Genomic DNA, 25,489 nt, shown 5'->3' with positions numbered 1-25,489 from the left:
TCGATCCCTGGACCTGGGATCACGCCCTGAGCTGAAGGCAGATGCTCAACTGCTGAGCCATCCAGGTGTCCCTAAAGATTTATTTATTTGAGAGAGAGAGAGTGAGCATGTACCTGTACAAGTGGGGGAAGGGGCAGAGGGAGAGAGAGAGAGAGAACCTCAAGTAGACTCCCAGCTGAGAGTGCAGCCGACAGGGGGCTTGATCTCAGGACCCTGAGACCATGACAGGTGGATAGAGGACAAAGCAGGACCCACCCAAAGACCACCAGAAGGGAAGGAGATAAGCTGATATTTTATTTATTATCCTGTCTCATCAAATAGAAAAGACAAAGAATATGTGCAAGTAAACTTATATGGGTCCAGTAGAAGTCAATCTTTCTTTTTTTTTTTTTTTTTTTTTAAAGATTTTATTTATTTATTCATGAGAGACACACAGAGAGAGAGAGAGGCCAAGACACAGGCAGAGGGAGAAGCAGGCTCCATGCAGGGAGCCCGATGTGGGACTCGATCCCAGGTCTCCAGGATCATGCCCTGGGCTGAAGGCAGGCACTAAACCACTGAGCCACCCAGGGATCCCGAAGTCAATCTTTCAGTAGTAGGTAGGCAGAGCAAAATATGTAAGAAATTATTGGTGTTTCATCACTGATCTTCCTTTTTTTATAAAAGGCTACCCCCTAGTTAAAAAATACCAAAACAGGGTAGCCTTTAAACAGCGGTTTAGAGCCTGCCTTTGGTCCGGGACGTGATCCTGGAGTCCTAGGATCGAGTCCCACATCAGGCTCCCTGTGTGGAACCTGCTTCTCCCTCTGCCTGTGTCTCTGTGCACCTCCCCCCACCCCGTGTGTGTCTCTCATGAATAAGTAAATAAAATCTTAAAAAAAAAAACCAAAAACAATAAAACCCACAAAACAGTATTTTATTCAGGATTTTTTTTTTCTCCTTTTGGTTCTTTAGTTGCAGAAGAATTGCCTCCTTTCACTTTGCAGTGACCGGATCCTTCAAGATGTTCCATTCAACAGGCAAGTGATAGCCCTAGAACTTAAAATGGGGCAAAATAGAACTGTGTCTTGGGCCATTTCTTACCAGTTGGCATATTTTTGGTGTCTCACGTCCACAATTAATCAAGTGGGTGGGATTCTGCATTACCTTAGAATACTGACTATTTTCTTTAATTTAGTGCTTTGACATTCCTGATAGCAGATTGACCCCTGTTTTCATAGCCCTTTGCCTAAAAATTTATATTACAGTTTTTAGAATATCCACACACTATTGTAGGCTAAAGAAACTGAGGCATAGAGAGTCAATGTCAGTGCCCACAGTTTTGTGTCTAGGAACTACAAGGCTAGAAAGACTCAGGTCTTCTAGTTCTAGGTCCAGCGTCATTTCTCTGTATCATACCTCTTACTATTACTGTTATTTGATACTGAATTATAGAAGAAAAATTTTAAATGGAGGTTAAGGGAGGCTATATAGCTGGATTCAAGTAAGTATAAAGTGTTCTTCCCTTGTCTAAGATGTGATTTGAGAGCTAAAAGGGATTTTTGTCATCTTACTAGTTTAAATGTAATTTTTAATGATGGTATTAAAAAAATGACTTAATGAAAAGTGTATTTCTCAAGCAGCAATTTTACTGTGATTTATTTGGGTAACAGTACACTGTTACCTGACACAGCTGAGGAATGAAGTGTTTCGTTTACTATTTACTATTTGAAATAAATAGTTTGGATAAAAATATAACTACATATATCTCATGCAGGTTACGAATTTTATTTTATAAATACTGAGCATCTGTACTGGTTACATGAAATTGTATGTAGGAAAGACATAGTCACTCTCCTAAAGAAACTTGTCGACTAATCTAGGGGTTGACAAACTTTTTAAAGGGTTAACTAATAATATTTTGGGCTTATTAGCCATAGAGTCTCTGTTGCAACTACTTAACTCTGCCATTGTACCTCCAAAACAGTAGATGAAGTTTATATAAACAAATGGTTTTACTATGTTCCAGTAAAACTTTAGAAGAGAGGCAGCTGGCCCCACAGCTATAAAATCACTATATGTAGGCTGTGGTTTACTTACCTCTGATATAGCCAATACACTCTGCTAGACTTGAGCTTTTTTGTGGTCAGAGACTGTGATTGGTTAATCTCTTTGTCTCTAGTGCTTAAGTGGATGTTTGATGGATGAATGAATGAAAAATGAGTATGACAGAAGACAGAATTTTTCATAGAAGAGGATGACACAATGCATTGGGCCCCCAAACGAGGAGGGAAAGATTTCATCTGATTGGTGATCATTAAAGATTTCATGTTAGTGACGGCATTTGAGATAATAAAGATTACAACTAACCTGTATAAAGCACTTCCTATTGCCAAGCACTGTGCTAAGTGTTTTATATATGCTTATTCAGTCCATACAACAGTCCTGTGAAATTGTTACTCTTGTAGTCTTCATTTTATAGATGAAGAAACAGAGACACAGAGAGGTTTAGTAATTCTCCAGGTGATAAGATAGGAAGTACCAAGTTTAGATTTAAATCCAGAATGACTTTAGAACCTCTACTTTTTACATCCCTGCTGTGTTGCTCTGAAGATGAGGGCTGGTTGAAGTGTTTTATGTTATAGGAACTGCACCATTATAGGCACAGAGGAAGTTAATAATACTAGAAAAAAAAGCCTTCATCAAAATCTTGGTATGTACTAAGTTCTGTATTAAGTTTTATGTGTAATATTACTTAATCCTCACAACAATCCTATTGAATAGATCTTATATTTTACAGATGAGAAAATTGAAGTTCAGAGAGATTAAGGAAATTGCCCCAGGTTCCCAAAGTTAGTAAGTGGTAGAAGTGATATTTAAAACTGGGCTGTCTCCAGAGTGTGTGATATTCTTAAGGACTTTCCTGCATTGCTTCCTGTGATAAAATAATGTATTTTATTATTATCAACAACATTAGGTAGAACGAGAATTCAAACCCCAAAATACAAGGAGCTTCAGAATCCGTGCTCTTAACAGTCAGACTATCTTAATCATAATTGTGGGCAATCCATTTTGCAGTAAGCACAGGGTAGGCAGGAAAAAAGTTTGAAAGTACCGGCCCATTGTTAGAGTCCAAAAATACTGTGATTTCAGGAATGAAATCCTACCTAAATTCTCTGACAGATTTATATATTACCACTGTGTGGGCACAAATTGAAGGGAAAACAGTGGAGGCAGAATGGCTCCTTAGGAATCTATTGTAAAAGAATCTGAGGTGGCTTTGAGACTAGAAAGGAGGTAATAGTAAATTTGAGGAAATTTGCAGAGGAGTAATTTATATTTCTCTAATTCAGCCAACATATATTAATATCATCCATGTATAAAGCTCTGTATTGGGTTCTTGATATGAGTGCTGAATAGGATATGGTCCTTTACCTCAAGGAACTCATGGGCCAATGGGGGATTCAGGTGGGGCTACAGATAATTACAGCTGTCTGACAGAGTTACATAAAAATGCTAAGGAGCAGTGAGAAAGCAGTGATAAACTTGTCAAGGAAAGCTTCTCAGAGGAAGTGATATTTGAGCCAAGTCTTGAAAGATGAAATTATGGATAAGACAATCAGATACATTCCTTGGTGTCATCCTGATTTCTCTCCTTATCTCATACACCGCATTCAGTCCTTTGACAAATCCAGCTGTCTTCAAAATATATCATGAATTTCAACCATTTCTCTTCATTTCCATTTCTACCACTTGGACTAGACTAAAAGTGATTTCTCTCCTAAATTACTGTGGTAGCCTCTGAACTGCTCTCTTTGCTTCTTTCTTTGCCCTCTTCAAGTTTATTTTAAACACAGCTAATAGAATAATCCTATTAAAAACATAAGTCAGTTCATGCCATATATCTGCTCAGAATATTTCTATGGCTTTCTGTCTCCAAGTAAAAGCTAATTCTTTACAAAGACTCTATGACCTGGCTTCACTTTTACCTCTGACCTCATCTCTTAGTACTACTCTTGTTCCCTCTGCTCTGGTTCTCACTGGCTTCCATGCTATTTCTCAGAAGCTTCAGGCATACTCCCAATTCAGGGTCTCTTATGTCTCTAACCCTCTGCTTAGAATGCTTTTCCCTAGATAGCCACATGGCCAGCTCTCTTACTTCTCAGAAGTTTCAGTGAGGCATTGCCTAGTCACGTTACCTAAAACTCAACATTTCTTTTTTTTTTAACTCAACATTTCATATCCTCTCTTTACCTGCTTAATTTTTTTTCTCTATAGCATATACCACATATATTACTTACTTGTTAGATTTATTATCTGTCTTCCATACTAAGCTGTATGAGAGTAGAGAGATTTTTGTGTTTTGTTCACTATATCTCTAGTGTCAGGAACACTATCTGGCACAAAGCAGGGACTCAATAAATCTGAATGAATAAATGAATATTTCTATTGTGATAGGTACTATAGGGATCCAGAAAATAATACAATATAGAAATTACTATAGAATAGAAATATGTTAAAATTCTAGAAGATAAATGCCAGATAGTTTTAATCATATTTCCCAAAATCTTGTTGCTTTACAAAATGTCAGAATTAACAGTGAGGCACCGTCTCCAAAACACTCAAGTATAATTGTTATTCTTTATTGGTTAAGAGGAGTTTCCACTTTCTTTTTACCTACTTAAATTGTAGCATCAGTTCCCAGCTAGAGCTATGAAACTGCCTGTACCTCCAGAATCCATTCATGAAACCCTTTGTGTATTTTCAGGTTTGAAGCAGCCAAGCTTGTCATGCAGTGGCTCTGCAACCATGAAGATCAAAACATGCAAAGGATGGCAGTTGCTATCATTTCCATCTTGGCTGCCAAGGTACCTGAACTCCTATTATTGAACAATTTTCTATAGGCACCTATTTCCTGTTAACAATTACTATTTTCCTCAAAATCTATGTGCAGGAAAAGTTAGTAAGCCTTTTTGCCAGCCTGTTTATTCAAGCTCCATTCAATATTGCAGAATTCCATGTTGATCAGAGATTTTAGTTTGACCTTTGGAGTCTGTTACAGTGAATGGTATTAAAGTCACGCTAGTGAGTTCTTGGACATTTACTTTGTCTTTTGCTTGCTTTCAGCTTTCTACAGAACAAACTGCACAGCTTGGTGCTGAGCTCTTCATTGTCAGGGTAAGTCTATTATCTTCTGTGCAGACCACTAGACAGTTTTCATTTTCATTGTTTTCAGGCAGCATTGTGTATCTTCTGACATTTTATATTTCAAAACATTATCTTCGTTTATTTTTGTAGAGGCAACTTTATTCCTTAACTGAGATGGAAAGAGCTCTGAAGTAGGAGTCAGATGACCTAGGATCTAACTGTAACCTCAGTTTGTGTACTTATCAAATTATGTGAACCACTGAGCCTAAATAAGCCTTAAGATCCTATCTAGACCTAAAATTCTGTTATTTTGTTATTTGTGAAGAAAATGTAGAGACTGTTGTAGGCATAAAATCGCTCTAGATGCTTTGGGGAGAAAGATGATTTAAATAACTGACAAACTATTTTATTTGCTTACAGTTAAGGAGATGATACAATGAACAGTGAAAAGTTAAAAAGCTTTAAAGAGAATAAATCTAAACAAGGGAGGACTGGAGTTAAAAAAAAAATCCACTTCAGAGTTTCTTGCTAAATCCTGGCATGAAGTGTTTGAACAATAATGATAGATGGAAAAGTCAAATGAAAGACTCTCTCTTTTTTCTTTTTAAATGTTATTTTTAAGTAATCTCTACACCCACCATGGGGCTTGAGCCCACAACCCTGAGATCAAAAAGTCACATGCTCCACCAACTGAGCCAGACAGGTGCCCCAAAAGGCTCCCTTTTTCTATGATTTATATATTATGTCTGTAATGAGAAGATCATTTCTTTGATAATTATGTGTAGAGTACTTATCAGGTACCCACCACCTTATTAGATGTTAGGATTCACATTGAATTATATCTATAATTTCTGTCTATAAGAAGTACTAGAGAGAATAGCTATGTAGTTGGTTGTAATACAGTCTAATAAGTATAATAATAGCAATATGAATGAACAGAGTAATGTAAAGAGAGGAGAAGGATATGGTGGTATAATGGAAAGAGTAGGAATTGTGGAGCCAGTGTGTCTGGATTTATTCCCAATTCTATCACTTACTAGCTTGGGCAGTCACATAAATTTACTTAGGGGTGATAAACTACCTTATACAGTCCTTATAGAAGATTAAATGAAAAGGAAAAGAAAATTAACTGAAGGGGAGGCACCTGGCTAGCTCAGTCAGTAGAGTATGTGACTCTTGATCTCCTGGTCGTGAGTTCAAGCCCTACACTGGACATAGAGTTTATTTAAAAAAAAATTAATTGAAGTAATATATGCTAAGTGCTTAGCACAAAATATGTTAGATAAATAGAAAAGGGATACTGATTTTATTTTTTACTATTTTCAGGGATGACATTTTAATCTTAAATATAGCTTTTTATTGCTCTATATGTTGTTTTAGTAATTTTGGTTGGAGATATATTCAAAGATTTTAAGGAAGATTTTAAGTCCACTTATATGGTTTTGGGGAAAATTTAGTTTAAGCAGGAATTAGTAGCAGCTGTAGTAGTAGTGATTATGATGATCACTAGCTTTTTTAATCTCTTAATTTTCACTCACAATTTACAGATGAGGAAACAAAGGATTAAATTGGCAAACAAGGTTACGCAGATGCAGATTCTAGTGCCACACTCCTAGCCACTGTGCTATTGAGTTAAAGAATTGTACCTAAATGTTTTCATTTCTTAAAATTTTTTTCCTGAATTGTGTGTAACTTTATGTAATAGTGATCATTGATGTTTTCTTATATCTGTTTGAGCAGAACTTCCTTTTACCCCCCAAATTATAATCTAAAAATGGAATTATGGTTGCCTTATCTAGGTCTCAAAACATTTATCTTTGAAACTTAAATTTCTCAGGTTAAGGCTATGATAGAAATAATTTACAAATGGAATTTCAAAGCTATTGTCTTTTCAAATTCAATATAGACTTTAATTCTCTTACTATTTGTATGTAACTTGTCCATTCCTTTTTTTCTTAAGGAAAACTTGGAATTAGAAGTAGTTCTTCCAATTCTTATTTTCTCTTACTAAGTTGACTAGGATCAAATTACTTAATATTTCTCACACTCAGTTTCCTCTCCCCCAAAATGGACATAACAATACTATAATATAGGATATATTTTACTGATACTTAATAAATGTTAGTTTCCTTTCCTCTTCTGCCCCTCTAATTTTTTTTTATCCCAGGATCTGAACTGAATATATGTTTTGACTGATGGGGTAAGATAGTTTTCCTAAGATTTAATCATTTTGCTTTTTATTTTATTTACACGGTATTAGATTATAGGTATCATCAGAGTGATAAAATATTTCTGAAGATCCCTTACTTTTTTCTTGTTGAAGGAAAAATCTAATCTAAGAAGCTGTTTCTTGTACTTAAAATAACCTTTATAGGAAATGTTTTAAGCCATGAGACCAATCCTCATGACATCATTATCCCTACTAATTATAATAAGAGTTTCATGATGAGAAATTCATTTTATTTTCCTTCTTTCAGCAACTTCTTCAAATAGTGAAGCAAAAAACCAATCAAAATTCAGTGGACACCACTTTGAAGTTTACTTTGAGTGCACTTTGGAACCTCACAGATGAATCTCCAACCACTTGCAGACATTTTATTGAAAACCAAGGGTTAGAACTCTTCATGCGGGTTCTAGAGGTTAGAATGGGAATTTAGCCTATAGTTTTGCCATTGCTTGATTGATTTAAGTATTCACTTACCATATTTGATTCTTTAGGTAGTTATAGGTTTCTCTTTCTTTTTATAGTCTTTCCCAACTGAGTCATCCATTCAACAGAAAGTCCTAGGACTTTTGGTAAGATATAAACATTTCCTGCTAAATTCCAAGGTGTAATTAATTCTTCTTCTTCTGAGGCAATACACTGAAAGTTGTTTTTTGGGACATTTGGGTGGTGTAGTTGGTTAAGTGACTAATGCTTGGTTTCGGCTCAGGTTGATCCTCAGGATTGTGAGATTGAACCTCATGTGGGGTTCCATGCTCAGCACAGAGTCCACTTAGGTTTCTCTCTCCCTTTGCCCTTCAACCACCCCCTTACCCTGACACACACTCTCTCTCAAATAAATCTGAAAAAGGAAAAAAAGTTGCTTCTCTATTTGTAAACACCTAATGACATTAGAAAATATACACAATATAATAAAATAAGAAAAGTAGACTCTAAGCAATGCGTACACTTAAGATTCTCAACACATGAAAAGGAAAAACATGTTATATACTTTATTATATATATTTTTTGGTATAATACAAAGCTTCACTGTGAACAATTTTACTTTTATAAACAGAAGAAAAAATCTCATGAAAAAATGTCTCTAACTGAGGTGCCTGGGTGGCTTAGTCAATTAGGCATCAGACTCTTGATTTCAGTTCATAACATGATCTCAGGGTTATGGGATTGAGCCCTGTGCCTGACTCCATGCTTGGCAAGGAGTCTGCATGGGATTCTCTCTCTCCCTCTCCCTTTGCCCCTCACCCGCCCCCATGCAAATAAATAAATAAACAAACAAACAAACAAAGAAATAAATGATTAATCTTTTTAAAAATGTCACCAACCTATGCATATTCTTACATGCTGTGTCTGGTAATTAATAATCACTACTTAAAAGACTGCTTAACAAATTAGACATTTCATAAATATATTGGATATAGATTAAAGGGAGCCCTGTAGGATTTTGAGGCAAAAGTGAAGAATCAAATATTTCATTAATTTTAATCACTACAATAGGAAAAGTGCCTGTGTGGTAAAAGCTGTTTTAGAGTAGACCTCTCTGCTCTTGAGGAATTAGATAATAGAAGGCATAGATGAATGAGTAAAAAATGATATAGATTTAATGTTTGTTTTACAGATGTAAGAGTATGAAATATTGAACAATGAGTGGATTTTTGGGAAAGCTAAGGGCTGGCATTTAAAGAATTATAGTGAATTATCTATTCACTATAGCTTTAGCTATATAAGTAGAAAATATAAAAAGACCTAAATGCCCAGAAATTGGGAAGTATTAAACAGATCATAGTATTTGATCATTTTATTCAGGATTCACAGGATTATTAGATACAAAAATTGGTTCATGTCACTCAAGAGGAGAAGTGGAGTTTAAGTATTTAGAGAGTTTTCATAGGGCTTTAAAACTGCTTTTTTTTTTTAAATTCCAAAAAGAATACATGCTTTTATAACTAACAAAATAGTACAGAAGTGTATTTAAAAAGCTTAAGGCTCTATCCCCAGCCTCCAATCACTACTTTGATTAGAATCCTTTGGAATTTATTGAGACTTGTTTATGGCCCAGAATATGATCTATCTCAGTAAATGTTCCATGTGCACTTGAGAAGAATGTGTATGTTCTTAGTATAATGTCCTATAAATGTCAGTCAGTCTAGTTGGTTGTTATTGTTCAAGAATCCTTACTGATTTTCTGCCTGCTTGTTCTAGCAGTTATTGATAGGAATTTTGAGATCTTCAACTATAATTGTTGATTTATCTTTTTCTTCTACAGTTCTATCAATTTTTGCTTTGTGTATTTTGAGCTCTGTTACTAGGTTCTTAAGCTGTTAGAATTGTATGCCCTCTTGATTAAGTAATGAAATGACCTTCTTTATCCCTGGCAATATTCTTTACTTTGAAATCTCCTGTCTCCTTTAATATAGTCCTCCCAGCTTTCTTTTGACTAATATTAACTAATACTAATATTTCAATTCTTTTACTGTTAACATGTATATGCCTTTAATTTAAAGTGTGTTTCTTGAGGGCCACCTGGGTGGCTCAGTCAGTTCAGTGTCCAACTTTTGCTTTCAGATCAAGTCATGACTTCAGGATTATGAGATCGAGCCCCACATTGTTGGGCTCTGTGCTGGGCATGGAGCTTACTGAAGATTCTCTCCCCCCCTGCCCCTCCTTCCAGATGTGTCACACACACACATACATATACACACCTACACGCACACGGTCTTTCTCTCTCTCAAAAAAAAAAAAATGTGTTTCTTGTAGACAGCTGTGTACTTTGCATCTTACTATTTTATCTAGTCTAAAAATCTGCTTTTTATTTGGGCTATTTAGATCATTTACATTTATTTTATTTTATTATTATTATTATTTTTTTAATTTTTATTTATTTATGATAGAGAGAGAGAGAGAGGCGGAGACATAGGCAGAGAGAGAAGCAGGCTCCATGCACCAGGAGCCCGATATGGGATTCGATCCCGGGTCTCCAGGATCGCGCCCTGGGCCAAAGGCAGGCGCTAAACCGCTGCGCCACCCAGGGATCCCTATTTTATTATTTTTTAAAAGATTTTATTTATTTATACATGAGAGACACAGAGAGAGAAGCAGAGACATAGGCAGAGGGAGAAGCAGACTCCCTGCAAGGAGTCCAGTTTGGGACCCGATCCTGGACTCCAGGATCATGCCCTGAGCCAAGGCAGATGCTCAACCATTGAGCTACCCAGGTGTCCCTACAAATAATTTTTTTTAACCTTCATCTTTGAAAGGCATCTTTGCCAGATATAGAATTCTAAGTTGACTTTAAAGATACTGATTACCTTTTTTCTTACTTTCATTTTCAATGAAAATTTTAATGTCATTATTATCTTTATTCTTCTCTATGTACATGATTTTTCCTCTGGCTATTTTTAAGATATAGATTAGCAATGATTTTGAGTAATGTGATTATGATGTGTCTTGATGTAATTTACATCGTGGTTCCTGTATTTGGGATTCATTGAGCTTCTTGATCTATAGGTTTATAGTTTCATCAGGTTTGAAAAGTTTTTGGCCATTATTTCTTCAAAAAAATTTTTTTTGTACTGCTCTTCTTGCCCCCAACTCACTGGAGACTTCGAGACTACAGTTTCTCATATATTAAATTGCCTGAAATTGTCTCATAATTCATTGGTGCTCTTAATTTTCTTTGTTCATTTTTCTGTGTACGTTCCAATTTGGATAGTTTCCATTGCTGTGCCTTCTAATTCAGTAATCATTTCTTCTGCAATGTCTAATTTGCTATTAATACCATCCAGTGGATTTTTTAAAAATCTTAGACATTGTCATTTTCTTCTCTAGAAGTTCAGTTTGGGTCTTTATTATATCTTTCGTGTTTCTGCTTAACTTTTGAACGTAAGAAATACAATAACTGTTTCACCATTCTACTCTGCTAATTATAGCACCTGTGTCACTTACGGGTAAATTTTTATCATTTCCTGCTCTCAGATGGTTTCAGTGGTGTTCTCTGTGGCTCTCTGGATTCTGTCTCTGTGTAGTTCTCATCTACCTGGCATTCTGTCCTATGAATTGCCTTGGTCTCCCTGAACTCTCAGCTCCATCTCTTCAACTCCATGGGTTCTGCTTCAGTTCTACATCCATATGCCACAGCCTAGGAACTCAAAGCAGATCTCACCTTGTTTTCCATATCTACAGGTCAATATATCTTATTACCTAATGTCCAGTGTCTTGAAAACTTGTTTGATGTTTGTTTTTCCAGTTGTTTCAGATAGAAAAGTAACTCTGGCCCCCTTTACTTCATTTTGGCCAGAAGTAGGTATCCTCATTAGTCTTCCATCAAATAGAATTAAAAAAGAGAAATGTGTCTTTTCTATTTACCTACATATTTCTTTTAGTGTAGGTATGCTGGCAATGAATTTTCCACTCAGGTTTTGTTTGTATAAAAAAGAACCTTGCTTTATTTTCAAAAGATACATGTCTTAAAAAAAAAAAAGGACATGGGATATCTGCTGGCTATTGAGATTTAAATGGACATTGTTTTTTTCTTTTGGATTTTTGGCTTATGATTTTCATCAAATTTGGAACAATTTTGGCCCTTATTTCTTTAAATATATATGTGGGTTGTTTTATTTTGCTTTGTTTTGTTTTGCTTTGGTACCCTGTCTCATCTCCTCTTTCTGGGACTCCAATAAAAGGTATGTGATTGGGATCCCTGGGTGGCTTAGTGGTTTGGCGCCTGCCTTTGTCCCAGGGCGTGATCCTGGAGTCCCGGGATCGAGTCCCGCATCAGCCTTCCTGTATGGAGCCTGCTTCTCCTCTGTGTCTCTGCCATTCCCTCTCTCTCTCTCTCATGAATAAATAAATAAAATCTTTAAAAAAAAAAAAAGGTATGTGAGATTGCTTATTATTGTCTCATTGGTTGCGAAATAACCTACTGGCCTTTCTCCCAGTTTTTTTTTTCTTTCTGTGCTTTGGCTTGGATGTTTCCTATTGCTATGATTTTTATTTCACTAGGGGTTTTTTTTCCTGAAGCATCTCATCTGTTGCTAATTTCATCTGGCATATTTTTCATTTCAGATTATATGTATCCTTTTTATTTCTAGAAGCTACATTTAAATCTTTTTTTATAGCTTCATTTTCTCTCTTCACATTTATCTTTTCCTTTCATCCTGAATCATATTTATAACATTTGTAGTAGCTGATTTAAGTCTTTGTATGCTAAGTCTATTATCCCTGTCATTTCTGAGTCCATTTTTAGTGATTAATTTTTCTCTTGGTTTTGGATCATATATATTTTTTTTTTGGATCATATTTTCCTGACTCTTTGTATGCCTGATAATTTTTTGGCTGGATGCCATTGTGGAATTTACATTGATTATCACTGGATTTTATTGTTTCTCTTTAAAGAGTCTTGGACTATTTTCTGGCATGCGGTTAAGCTCCTCACAGATCAAGTTGTTCTTTTCAAAGCTTATTTATTTGCTTTGTTATAGGGCTCCATATTAGACTTTATCCTAAAACTGATATATAATTTAGCTCCATTCCTATGCAATGCTTTGTTTACTATGTGATGTCTTCTCTCTGGCTCATGGGAATGTGAACTGTTCTAACCCTGTGTGATTGGGGATGTGTTCATGTATTGCTTTCTGATAGTTCTTTCCCTAGCCTCATGGAGTTTCACTGCCTCATTACTCAGCAAGATTTGAGGGAATCCCTCTATAGGTGTCTTTCTCTCTCTCTCTGGAGCTTTTTCCTTTCTAGTACTCTGTTCTACATATTTTTGCTGCCTTGGCCACCTTGATCACAGATCTTTGTCTCTTCAACTCAGCAACTTGGCAATATGGCAGTAACTGCCATATTCTCTTTCGGCTCTTTTTACTTGCACAGCAATCCTGGAAACTGTACCTATATGAGTACCTTCTCCCAGATATATACATGCTTATTTATATACCTGTTGTTCACTGTCAGAAAATAGTTCTCCATATATTTTTGTCTGGTTTTCTAATAACTTGTTTATGGCAGGAAAGAATGGCCATAATTTTTTTTTTAAGAACCTTATTTTTCTTTTAACTTATCTCTACCCCCAAATGGAGTTCCAACTTAGAATCCCAAGATCAAGTATTGCATGCCCAGGGTGCATGGGTGGCTCAGTCGGTTAATGTCTGCCTTCGGCTTAGGTCATGATCCCAGGGTCCTGGGAGGGAGCCCTGCATTGGGCTCCCTGCTCAATGGGGAGTCTGCTTCCTCTCACTCTGCCACTTCTGCTTGTGCTCACTCATGAGTAAATAAATAAAATCTTAAAAAGAGTTGCAGCCATATGAGGTTTGGGGAGGGGAGTCTACTATTGTGTTTGATGATTCTTACTTATTATGGATTGTTTTCATTGCAAATTGTAACTTAGCACTGTGATGCATCATCTTCTGTGGGGCTTTAAGTTCAAAGTGTGTCCTTCTCATAGGGTCTTTGTTTCTTTACTTTTTTTTTTTTTTTTTTTTGTCACTATAAGAATACTGTGGGGGCACCTGGGTGGCTCAGTGGTGAGCCTTTGGCTCAAGGCGTGATCCCCAGGTCCTGGGATCGAGTCACACATCAGTCTCCCCACAGGGAGCCTGCTTCTTCTCCCTCTGCCTATGTCTCTACCTCTCTCTCTCTCTCTCTCTGTGTGTCTCTCATGAATAAATAAAATCTTTTAAAAAAATCCTATGTGAAACATATGAATAGGGAAGAATATGAAAAATGAATGTGAAATCCCTTTTTTAGAGATTTTAGTTATTTATTTGAGAGGGCATGAGCAGAGGGAGAGGGAGAAGCAGATTCCCTGCTGAGCAGGGAGTCTGACATGGGGCTCGATCTCAGGACCCTGGAATCAAGACCCAAGCCAAAAGCAGATGCTTAACTGACTGAGCTACCCAGGCACCTCTTTTCTTTTTTAAAGATTTTATTCATTAGAGAGAGCATAAACAGTGGGGAGGGACAGAGAAGAAAGAAGAAGCAGACTCCCTGCTGAGCAGGGAGCCCATCTCAGGGCCGGTTCCCATGACCTGAGTTAAAGGCAGATGCTTAACCCACTGAGCCACCCAGGTGGCTGAAATGTCTTTTCTTATTTGAATATGTGAGATTAGAGAAGGGCAATGATTAACTGTTGATGCTGGTAGAAAATAGATTATACACATTTAAATAGATTATACACATTCAAAAACGCTTAGAGTTAAACTTGTCTCTTCTACCCTCACTCTTTTTCATATTGAAGAAGAAAACTTGTTAGTTCTTACAAAGTATATACTTGAAAGATGCCTTTCACTTTGATTTATTCTAGAATGACTTAAGTTGAGGGAGTGACTAGTCTCTTAACAATCAAAGGTTCAGGGTCTTGGTTCTTAAGAAATGGAATCAACATGTTAGGAGGAAAATTACTATTTCATAGTAGATCAAATGAAGTTTAAAGAATGAGGATTAATCTCCAGAGTAGTAAGTTAGATGTTACATCCTTTGGAAGATCAACCACAGTCTAAATTGGAAGCCACCGGGGGATCCCTGGGTGGCGCAGCGGTTTGGCGCCTGCCTTTGGCCCAGGGCGCGATCCTGGAGACCTGGGATCGAATCCCACATCGGGCTCCCGGTGCATGGAGCCTGCTTCTCCCTCTGCCTGTGTCTCTGCCTCTCTCTCTCTCACTGTGTGCCTATCATAAATAAAAATAAATAAATAAATAAATAAATAAATAAATAAATTGGAAGCCACCTCAGTTGTTTCCCGTGTGAATAGAGGTGTTGTTATGTACTTCCAAGGGAAGCCATTCTAAGATTGCAATGATTTAAACATGTATTGGCATATGCACAAAAGGTGAAGTTATTTTAGTAGAGCAGGATTTTTCTTAGAATGCAGAGGATCATATTCATATGACTTTAATTTTTATATCTTTTTTTTTTTCCAGAATAATATAGCTGAAGTACAAGAATTGCATTCTGAATTAATGTGGAAAGATTTTATAGACCACATCAGTAGCCTCCTACATAGTGTTGAAGTGGAAGTTAGTTACTTCGCAGCTGGAATTATTGCCCATTTAATATCTAGAGGGGAACAAGCTTGGACATTGAGCCGTAGCCAGAGGAATTCTCTTCTGGATGATCTGGTAGGGTCATTTGGTATTTTCTAGAAGCATACAAACAGCATTAATAATAGTTAAACTATCAGAGTCTCATATGCAATAATGCAGTGCCAAATAAATATTGTATTTTTTGTGTGTGTGTCTTATGTCTTGCAGCATTCAGCTATTTTGAAATGGCCAACTCCAGAGTGTGAGATGGTAGCATACAGGTAATTAGCAAGAAAACTAATATAAAGCTAGTAACTGTCATTTTGCTTGCTTAGAGATCATTCTTACTAGATGTATAATGCATTTTCCCTCAGGCATCTATCCTTTTATTGGCTTTTAAAAAGATCAAAGTATTTTTACTTTTTTCTGCTACCTATTATTCATTAATTCTTCCTTCATTCCACATTTATTGAAGCCAAGTGCCAAGGACTTGTTCTGTGCTCTTGAAATTCAAAGATGAGTAAGATATGTTGCCTACACAGTAGAACCTTACAGCTGGGATGCCTGGGTAGCACAGTCGGTTGCGTGTCCAACTCTTGGTTTCAGCTCAGGTTGTGATCTCAGGGTTGTGAGTTTGAGCTGTGAGGAGCCAGGGTGGGGTCTGCTTGAGATTTTCTCTCCCCCTTTGTCCTTCCCATTCATGCTTTCACTCTCAAATAAGTCTTTTTTTAAGAAAATAAAAGAACCTTACAGTCTAGTGAGGGACAACAAAATGTGAATCAGATATAATTCACTGTTAAGCTAGTTATATGAATAGAATTCTATGAAAGTAAAGATGACAAAACTTAAATGCACTGGAAAGTGGTAAAAAGCTTCTAGAAGAAGTAGATTATGAGCTGAGTTTTGAGAGATAACTAAGGGGCAGGAGATTTTAGGAAGAAGAAATATGTGTTAATGAAAAGAGGTCCAGGATAAGATGACACATTGAAAGGACTAGAAGTAGCAGCAGGTTAGTTTGGGGAAACAGTTTATAATAATTTCTTAAGGTGCATATAGGATGTCTAACTCTTTATGACAACTAGGTGACTTGATAGCTAAGTTACAGATTACCTGAAGTACTCCATATTGCTACATAAATAATATTATTCTATCTTATTTTTGTTCTCTACTTCATAAATGCTGATACTGCCAACATTTTTGATTCCCCCAACTTGTGTTCTACCTATTTGGACCAGAAGATCAGTAAAAATAGGCTAATTCTAGACCGTCATGGTGTTCTCTATCAGTTTGTTATCAACTGACTTCTCCTTATCTAAGTTTCCAAATCAAGGTCTGCTACTCTTCAAATGTTTATCTTCAAGACCAAAGAAAAAAGTCCTTTTTTTTTAAAAAAAGAAAAAGATTTTTATTTATTTATTTAAGAGAGAGCATGAGCAGAGGGAGGGATGGAGTGAAAAGCAGACTCTCCCTGAGCAGGGTGTCTGGTTGGGGGGCTCGATCCCTGAAACCTGGGATCATGACCTCAACCAAAGGCAGACGCTTAACTGAGCCACCCAGGTGCCCCCAAAAGAGTAATTTTGAAAAAAAAAATACTTTTGTTAGTACCTTGTTCTGATCACTTTCCATCTTTTGTACCAAGACTTTTATCCAAATATACTTCTTTCTCAAATGGCTAAGACAAAGAAAAGATGTTCTGTGGTTCACTTATATTAGTATAATGGTAGGATGAAATTTCTAGAATGAAAAGCTTAGGAATTATTGCTTTAGAAAATGACACTAAGTATAGGATATAACTTTTCTCTTATCTTTTGAAATTTTAGGTCCTTTAATCCATTTTTCCCATTACTTGGCTGTTTTACAACACCAGGAGTCCAGCTATGGGCAGTTTGGGCCATGCAACATGTCTGCAGCAAGAATCGTATGTACCAAAAAGAACTATGCTTTTCTTTTTCCGGTGAAATTCTCTTTAGACAGGAAAACCATTTTTAAGTAGTATATTGAAGTGATTTTTTTAAGGACACAGATTTTAAAAGATACAGTATAAGAGAATCTTCAGGGGTGCCTGGCTGGCTCAGTCATTAGAGCATGTGACTCATGATCTCAGAGTCATGAGTTCAAGCCCCACATTGGGCAGCGAGATTACTTAAAAAGAGAGAGAAGGTTAGAGTATAAACTAAATTTATTCTTTTAGAATTAGCTTAGTAATACTAGGTACTGAATGACACTGAATGAGGCACTGTTCTGACCTCATGGAATATGAAGATTAGGAGCCTACAGTGGACCCATAGGCTAAGCAAAAATTTTATGGTGATCCAATGTTTATGGTTCATTCCAGTGCCCAACCCTCATCTATGTAAAATTCCATTGTTTAAGACATTGCTCTCAGCACCCATGGTCTCTAGAGTAGCAAGAATTTAAACTTTTTTTTTTTTAAGATTTTATTTATTTATTCATGAGAGAGAGAGAGAGAGAGAGAGAGGCAGAGACACAGGCAGAGAGAGAAGCAGGCTCCATACAGGGAGCCCGTCGTGGGACTCAATCCGGGGACTCCAGGATCATGCCCTGAGCCAAAGGCAAACTGCTTAACCCGGGCGTCCCTAGAGTAGCAAGAATTTAGATCAGATTCTGTATCACTCTTTTGAAGGTTGTGCTACAACTCTTTGGTTGGTTATTAGTAAAAACTTATTCCATAAATGATTTGAAATATTATACAAGAAACACTTTAATAGTAGAAACACTTTAATTGAGTATTAATTACAATATTTGAAATTAGAAATCAAGATCAAGAAAAAAAAGAAATCAAGATCAAGGAAAAATAATTTGAAAAGGAATTTAAAGTCTATAAGGAAAATAGTAGAATATAAATATGTAGACCATACATGGTGATTCATGTTCTTTTTGTGATGCGCTGCAAATAATCAGCTACATGATTCTCTTTCTATATAAGGAGGAAAAACCATTCCGTATCCTCATAGGGAGATAAATTTTTTTTATAGGACCTCAATAGGGATGATATTAAAAACGGCCTCAACATGAGCGTTATTTTTAACAATAGTATTGTAAGAAATAGCAGTAACATTTTATTAGATACTTTCTTACTCTTTGCTGAAAATTCAGTGCATACTTCAAAAAGATAACTCAGTAAAAGCTCTTTTATGTCCAGTTGGTAGGGGAGGAGGGTTTAGGGAATGGGATGTGACATATAAAACTGCTTTGTTCTCAACTAAACTTCTACCTAGAAGCTTTTCTGACCCTTTCTACTAATTTCCCAGTTCATTTATAAACATAAGCTGCCTGTGATAGAAAAATTTCCTTTTTTTATCCCTACAGGTTCTGAGAACTCTCTAGTTTTTTTAACGGCCTGTCCCATGGTATACTCAGCCTCTAATCTCTAGGCTTTTTTCCTCGTTACTCAAGGAATGGACTTTTCACAGTTTTATAAGAGAAAATAAAACATAACAAAGAATAGTGTATTTTCATAGAAGTGTTTATTATTCTGACTACTTTTTAGATATAGGTGTTCTTTTAGGTTTACTCTGTGGATTGGCCACTCTGAAAAATTTATTCTAAAATGGACTGTAGGGGCACCTGGTGGCTCAGTTGATTGAGCATTTGCCTTCAGTTCAGGTTGTGATCCTGGAGTCCTGGGATCAAGTCTCACATTGGGCTCCCTGCTCCATGGGGAGCCTGCTTCTCCCTCTGCCTCTGCCTTTCTCTGTCTCTCTGTCTCTCATGAATAAATAAATAAAATCTTAAAAAAAACACCCGGGTGGCTTAGTGGTTGAACATCTACCTTCGGCCAAGGGCATGGTCCCTGGTCCCTGGGTCCTGGGATTAAGCCCTGCATCGGGCTCCTTGCATGGAGCCTGCTTCTCCCTCTGCCTGTGTCTCTGCCTCTCTGTCTCTCATGCATTAAAAAAAAATGTATTTGAAAAAAAATTAAAAATTAAAAAAATAAAATGCACTGTAGATGGGGGTGCCTGGCTGTCTCAGTTGGTAGAGCATGTAACTCTTGATCTTGAGGTTGTAAGTTCAAGCCCCACATTAGGTGTGGAGATTACTTAAAAAAAAAAAAAAAAACTAATATAAACTAATTAAATTAAAATAAAATAAATAAAATGCACTGTAGGGGCACCTAGGTGGCTCAGTAAGTACAGCATGAGACTCTTGATCATAGGTTGAAGCCCTCCAATGGGAATAGGGATTACTTAAAAAAAAAAAAAAAAAGACAATGAGTAAAATGCACTGTATTTGGTGAATGTTAGAGTATTTTATTTCCAGCTCAGTTCAGGTTTCTGCATTCTTGCTTCCCAGGCTTATTTTGTTTATATTTAAATAGAACTGACTTCTCAGTTTGCATTGAGAGTTCTAATGCTGTTTACAACTTTTAATAATTAAGAGATAGTATGGCATAGAAGTTAAGTGCACATAGGGGTCTACCTGGATTCAAATCATGTTGCAGCCAACCTAGGGAAATTATTAAGCCTAGGATCTCATTTTTCATATTTGTTAAATGGGAATAATAATAGTACCTATTTCAGACATTGTGATGAGCGTTTTCCCATATTTTAGAAAGTTTTTTAACATGATTTTTAATAATCACATAATCTTTATTGTATGACGTGTTAATTTCCTAGTACTCATAACAGAGTTCCACATCCGGTGACTTAAAACAACAGGAATGTTTGTCTCTCAGTTCTGGAGGCTAGAAGTCTAAAATCACGGTGTTATTAGGGCCATGTTTTCTCTGACAGCTGTAGGGGAGGGTTCTTCCTTGCTTCTAGCTTCTGGTATGTGCTGCCAACCCTTGGCATCCCTTTGCTTGTAAATGCATCACTCCTGTCAGATAACCATCTTCTTCTTGTGTGTCTTTACACTGTTTTCTATATCTGTGTTCAAATCTCCCCTTTTCATCAAAGAACACCAGTCCTATTATATTAAGGTCCACCCTAATAACTTCATCTTAACTACAGTAGGAACAACTCTATTTCCAAATAAGGTCGCATTCTGAAATACTGGAGATTAGTAGGACTTTAACCTCTCTTTTTAGGAGACATAGTTCAACCCTTAACATATGCCTCTATACTTAATAATAAATGAATGTAGGAGTAATTTATTTATTTAATTTTTTTTAGGAGTAATTTAAATAGCAACTTCCCTATTGATAAACATTTAAGTAGTCTACCTTTTTAATTTTAAAATTATATCCAAACATTTGTTTGAGTAAGAGATCTTCATCACACTATTATTTACAATAGCAAATAACTCTAACCAAGTGATCCAGCAATAGAGAAATGTTAAATAATGTTGAAATAACCAGACAGTAGTATATTTGCATGTTATTATAAGTGAAAAAGACATGATAGAAAATTATATAAGTAGAAACTTACACTCTCGGAGCCATGACATAGTCACTTATACGAGACTAGCCCTCTAGCCATTTGTAATAGGAAATGTGGGGTAGGAAAGATTCAAAACAAGTTTTTCTAGGCATTATGCAGAAGGAAGCAAAGATTCCCATCCCTGAAAGAGAACCAAGTATACAGTGCGGCAATTTCATTGAACTGAGGAGACAGAAATCAAGAGTTTGGTATGATTGCGGTATGGGACAAAATTTATGGAATTTATGAGGCAAAGTAATGCAGAGATGACAGCTACATCTAGAAAGGCCTCCAGAAATCTTCCTAAGTGTTTCTTGAGTCTTTGGCTGATTAGTGAGCAGTGAATGCCTCAGGTAAGACTCCTTGAGGTTTAAGAAAGAACAAATACCAAGGAGATGCTAACCAAATAACACTTGGAGCTCACACAGGGTTTAGAAATACTAGAGTTCCAGTACTGTTTGAAACTCTAGTATTAGAGTACTTAATAGCCCAGGCATTCAATACAGGTGGTAGAAAAGATTAAATGAGCCCTGAAATAAAGGCTTCTCTAGGACAGTCCTAACAAAGCTTAAAAACAAGTCTTGAAATAGCTAATGGTTAAGTTGCTCTGAAAATAAATTAACTTTTTTTCCCCAAAATTTTAATTTAAATTCTAGTTAGTTAACACATAGTGTAATACTGGTTTTAGGAGTAGAATTTAATGATTCATCACTTACATATAGCTCCCAGGGTTCATCACAAGTGCCCTCCTTAATACCCATTACCCATGTAGCTCAACCCCCTTCTACCTCCCTGCGTCAACCGGTTTCCTCTGCTCTTTTTTTCCCCCTTCCATATGTTCATCTGTTTTGTTTCTTAAATTTCACATATGAGTGAAATCCTATAGTATTTGTCTTTCTCTGACTTAATTTGTCTAGTATAATACAGTCTAGCTCCATCCATGTCATGGCAAATGGCAAGATTTCATTACTTTTGATGGCTGAGTAATATTCCAGTGTGTGTGTGTGTATGTGTATGTGTGTGTATTGCATCTTCTTTATGCATTCATTAGTTGATGGGCCCTTACGCTCTTTTCATAGTTTGGCTATTGTTAATAAGGCTGCTATAAATATCAGGGTGTATGCACCCCTGGAATGTATTTTTGTATACTTCTGGTAAATACCTAGTAGTGCAATTGCTTGATCATAGGGTAGTTCTAGTTCTATTTTTGACTTTTTGAGGAACCTCTGTACTGTTTTCCAGAGTGGTTGCACCAGTTTGCATTCCCACCAACAATGTAAGAGGGCTCTTCTTTCTCTGTATTCTTGCCAACATCTGTTGCTTCCTGTGGTGTTAATTGTAGCCATTCCGATAGGTGTGAGTTGCTGTCTCATTGTGGTTTTGATTTGTATTTCCTTTAGGATGAGTGATGTTGAGCATGTTCTCACGTGTATGTTAGCCATCTGAATGTCTTCTTTGGCAAAGTGTCTCTTCATGTCTTCTGCCCATTTCTTAACTGGATTATTTGTTTTTTGGGTGTTGAGTTTGATAAGTTCTTTTTAGATTTTGGATACTAACCCTTTATCAGATACGTCATTTGCAAATGTCTTCTCCCATTCCATAGGCTTTTCGTTTTGTTGTTTTCTGCACTATGCAGAAGCTTTTTATCTTGATGAAGTCCCAGTAGGTAATTTTTGCTTTTATTTCCTTTGCCCCCAGTGACATGTCTAGTAACAAGTTGCTTGAACTGAGGTCAAAGAGGTTGCTGCCTGTGTTCTCCTCCAGGATTCTGATAGTTTCCTGTCTCACATTTAGGTCCCTCATCTATTTTGAATTTATTTTTGTGTGTAGTGTAAGAAAGTAGTATAGTTTTCTCAATACGATTTGTTTTTGTGTGTGTATTTTTTTAAATTTTTTTTATTGGTGTTCAATTTGCCAACATATAGCATAACACCCAGTTCTCATCCCGCCAAGTGGCCCGCTCAGTGCCCATCACCCAGTCACCCCAACCGCCTGCCCACCTCCCTTTCCACTACCTCTTGTTAGTTTCCCAGACTCAGCACCATTTGTTGAAGAGACTTTTCCATTGCATATTTTTTTCTGCTGTGTTGAAGATTAGTTGACCATATAATTGTGGGCAGCTAACTATTGTCAGAGAAAAACTAAGCACTCCTTTACAAAAAAAGATGACAAAATCTAGAAACTTAACATGTTTGATATCTGATAAAAGTTGCCACCTGGGTGGCTCAGTCTCTTCAGCATCTGGTCTTGGATTTCAGCTCATTTCATGATCTCAGGTTGTAACATTGAGTCCCATGTTGGGCTCTGTGCTCAGTGGGGCATCTTCTTGAGATTCTCTCCCTCTTCCTCTGCCGCTTCCCCTGCTTATACGCATGCATTTTCTCTCTCTCTCTCTCATAAATAAATAAATAAGTAAATAAGTAAATAAATAAAATCTTTTAAAAAATTGCTAGATGAAAGAAGAATCAGAAAAATGTGACCTATAACCAGGAGAAAAATCAGACGATTAAAGTAGACCCCAAGTGAATGGTAATAATAGAAAAGTAACTTAAGTGCTCACTTTGGCAGCACATATACTAATATTAGAAAGATAAAGAGAAGATTAGCATGGCCTATACACAAGAATGACACTTAAATTTGTCAAGTGTTCTATAGTTTTCATGCCTAGAACCATGATAATGTACCAGCAATAATCTTTTTTTTTTATAAATTTATTTTTTATTGGTGTTCAATTTGCCAACTTACAGAATAACACCCAGTGCTCATCCCGTCAAGTGCCCACCTCAGTGCCCACCACCCAGGCACCCCACCCCCCGCCCAACTACCCTTCCACCATACCTAGTTCATTTCCCAGAGTTAGGAGTCTTTCATGTTCTGTCTCCCTTTCTGATATTTCCCACTCATTTTTTCTCCTTTTCCCCTTATTTCGTTTTTGTTTTTGTTTTTTGATTTTTTAAATTTTAATTTATTTTATTTTTTTAATAAATTTCTTTTTATTGGTGTTCAATTTACCAACAAACAGAATAACACCCAGTGCTCATCCCATCAAGTGCCCCCCTCAGTGCCCGTCACCCATTCACCCCCACCCCCCGCCCTCCTCCCTTCCACCACCCCTAGTTCGTTTCCCAGAGTTAGGAGTCTTTATGTTCTGTCTCCCTTTCTGATGTTTCCCACTTATTTTTCCCCCTTTCCCTTTATTTCCTTTCACTATTTTTTATATTCCCCAAATGAATGAGACCATATACTGTTTGTTCTTCTCCATTGACTTACTTCACTCAGCATAATACCCTCCAGTTCCATCCACCTCAAAGCAAATGGTGGGTATTTGTCGTTTCTAATGACTGAGTAATATTCCATTGTATACATAAACCACATCTTCTTTATCCATTCATCTTTTGATGGACACCGAGGCTCCATCCAGTTTGGCTATTGTGGCCATTGCTCCTATAAACATCGGGGTGCAGGTGTCCCGGCGTTTCATTGCATTTGTATCTTTGGGGTAAATCCCCAGCAGTGCAATTGCTGGGTCATAGGGCAGATCTATTTTTAACTCTTTGAGGAACCTCCACACAGTTTTCCAGAGTGGCTGCACCAGTTCACATTCCCACCAACAGTGCAGGAGGATTCCCCTTTCTCCACATCCTATCCAACATTTGTGGTTTCCTGCCTTGTTAATTTTCCTCATTCTCACTGGTGTGAGGTGGTATCTCATTGTGGTTTTGATTTGTATTTCCCTGATGGCAAGTGATGCAGAGCATTTTCTCATGTACTTGTTGGCCATGTCTATGTCTTCCTCTGTGAGATTTCTCTTCATGTCTTTTGCCCATTTCATGATTGGATTGTTTGTTTCTTTGGTGTTGAGTTTAGTAAGTTCTTTATAGATCTTGGAAACTAGCCCTTTATCTGACACGTCATTTGCAAATATCTTCTCCCATTCTGTAGGTTGTCTTTTAGTTTTGTTGACTGTGTCCTTCTCTGTGCAAAAGCTTCTTATCTTGATGAAGTCCCAATAGTTCATTTTTGCTTTTGTTTCTTTTGCCTTCGTGGATGTATCTTGCAAGAAGTTACTGTGGCCGAGTTCAAAAAGGGTGTTGCCTGTGTTCTCCTCTAGGATTTTGATGGAATCTTGTCTCACATTTAGATCTTTCATCCATTTTGAGTTTATCTTTGTGTATGGTGCAAGAGAGTGGTCTAGTTTCATTCTTCTGCATGTGGATGTCCAATATTCCCAGCACCATTTATTGAAGAGACTGTCTTTCTTCCAATGAATAGTCTTTCCTCCTTTATCAAATATTAGTTGAACATAAAGTTCAGGGTCCACTTCTGGGTTCTCTATTCTGTTCCATTGATCTATGTGTCTGTTTTTGTGCCAGTACCACACTGTCTTGATGACCACAGCTTTGTAGTACAACCTGAAATCTGGCATTGGTATGCCCGCAGATTTGGTTTTCTTTTTTAAAATTCCCCCGGCTATTCGGGGTCTTTTCTGATTCCACACAAATCTTAACATAATTTGTTCTAACTCTCTGAAGAAAGTCCATGATATTTTGATAGGGATTGCATTAAACGTGTAAATTGCCCCGGGTAACATTGACATTTTCACAATATTAATTCTTCCACTCCATGAGCATGGAATATTTTTCCATCTCTTTGTGTCTTCCTCAATTTCCTTCAGAAGTGTTCTATAGTTTTTAGGGTATAGATCCTTTACCTCTTTGGTTAGGTTTATTCCTAGG

At 36.8% G+C, this 25,489-nt stretch overlaps 1 protein-coding gene and 1 non-coding gene across 5 annotated transcripts in view; both read left to right on the top strand.

Moving 5' to 3' along the window:
- ZYG11B (zyg-11 family member B, cell cycle regulator) overlaps window positions 1-25,489 on the top strand; it is an 86,854-nt gene that overhangs the window by 52,350 nt on the left and 9,015 nt on the right. For all 4 annotated transcript variants that reach the window (XM_072772072.1, XM_072772074.1, XM_072772075.1 and 1 more), the window contains 8 exons: window positions 955-1,019; window positions 4,748-4,847; window positions 5,107-5,157; window positions 7,605-7,766; window positions 7,876-7,923; window positions 15,271-15,468; window positions 15,601-15,653; window positions 17,193-17,290. In XM_072772072.1, the coding sequence (XP_072628173.1) occupies window positions 955-1,019; window positions 4,748-4,847; window positions 5,107-5,157; window positions 7,605-7,766; window positions 7,876-7,923; window positions 15,271-15,468; window positions 15,601-15,653; window positions 17,193-17,290 (775 nt within the window). The remainder of the gene's footprint in view (window positions 1-954; window positions 1,020-4,747; window positions 4,848-5,106; window positions 5,158-7,604; window positions 7,767-7,875; window positions 7,924-15,270; window positions 15,469-15,600; window positions 15,654-17,192; window positions 17,291-25,489) is intronic.
- LOC140603307 (U6 spliceosomal RNA) lies at window positions 23,306-23,412 on the top strand. The gene has a single exon (XR_012006304.1). It is a non-coding gene; the product is annotated as a U6 spliceosomal RNA (small nuclear RNA).

This window comes from Canis lupus, chromosome 13, assembly GCF_048164855.1.
Source record: "Canis lupus baileyi chromosome 13, mCanLup2.hap1, whole genome shotgun sequence".
Taxonomy (NCBI): domain Eukaryota; kingdom Metazoa; phylum Chordata; class Mammalia; order Carnivora; family Canidae; genus Canis; species Canis lupus.
This window is presented reverse-complemented; position numbering and strand designations above follow the sequence as displayed.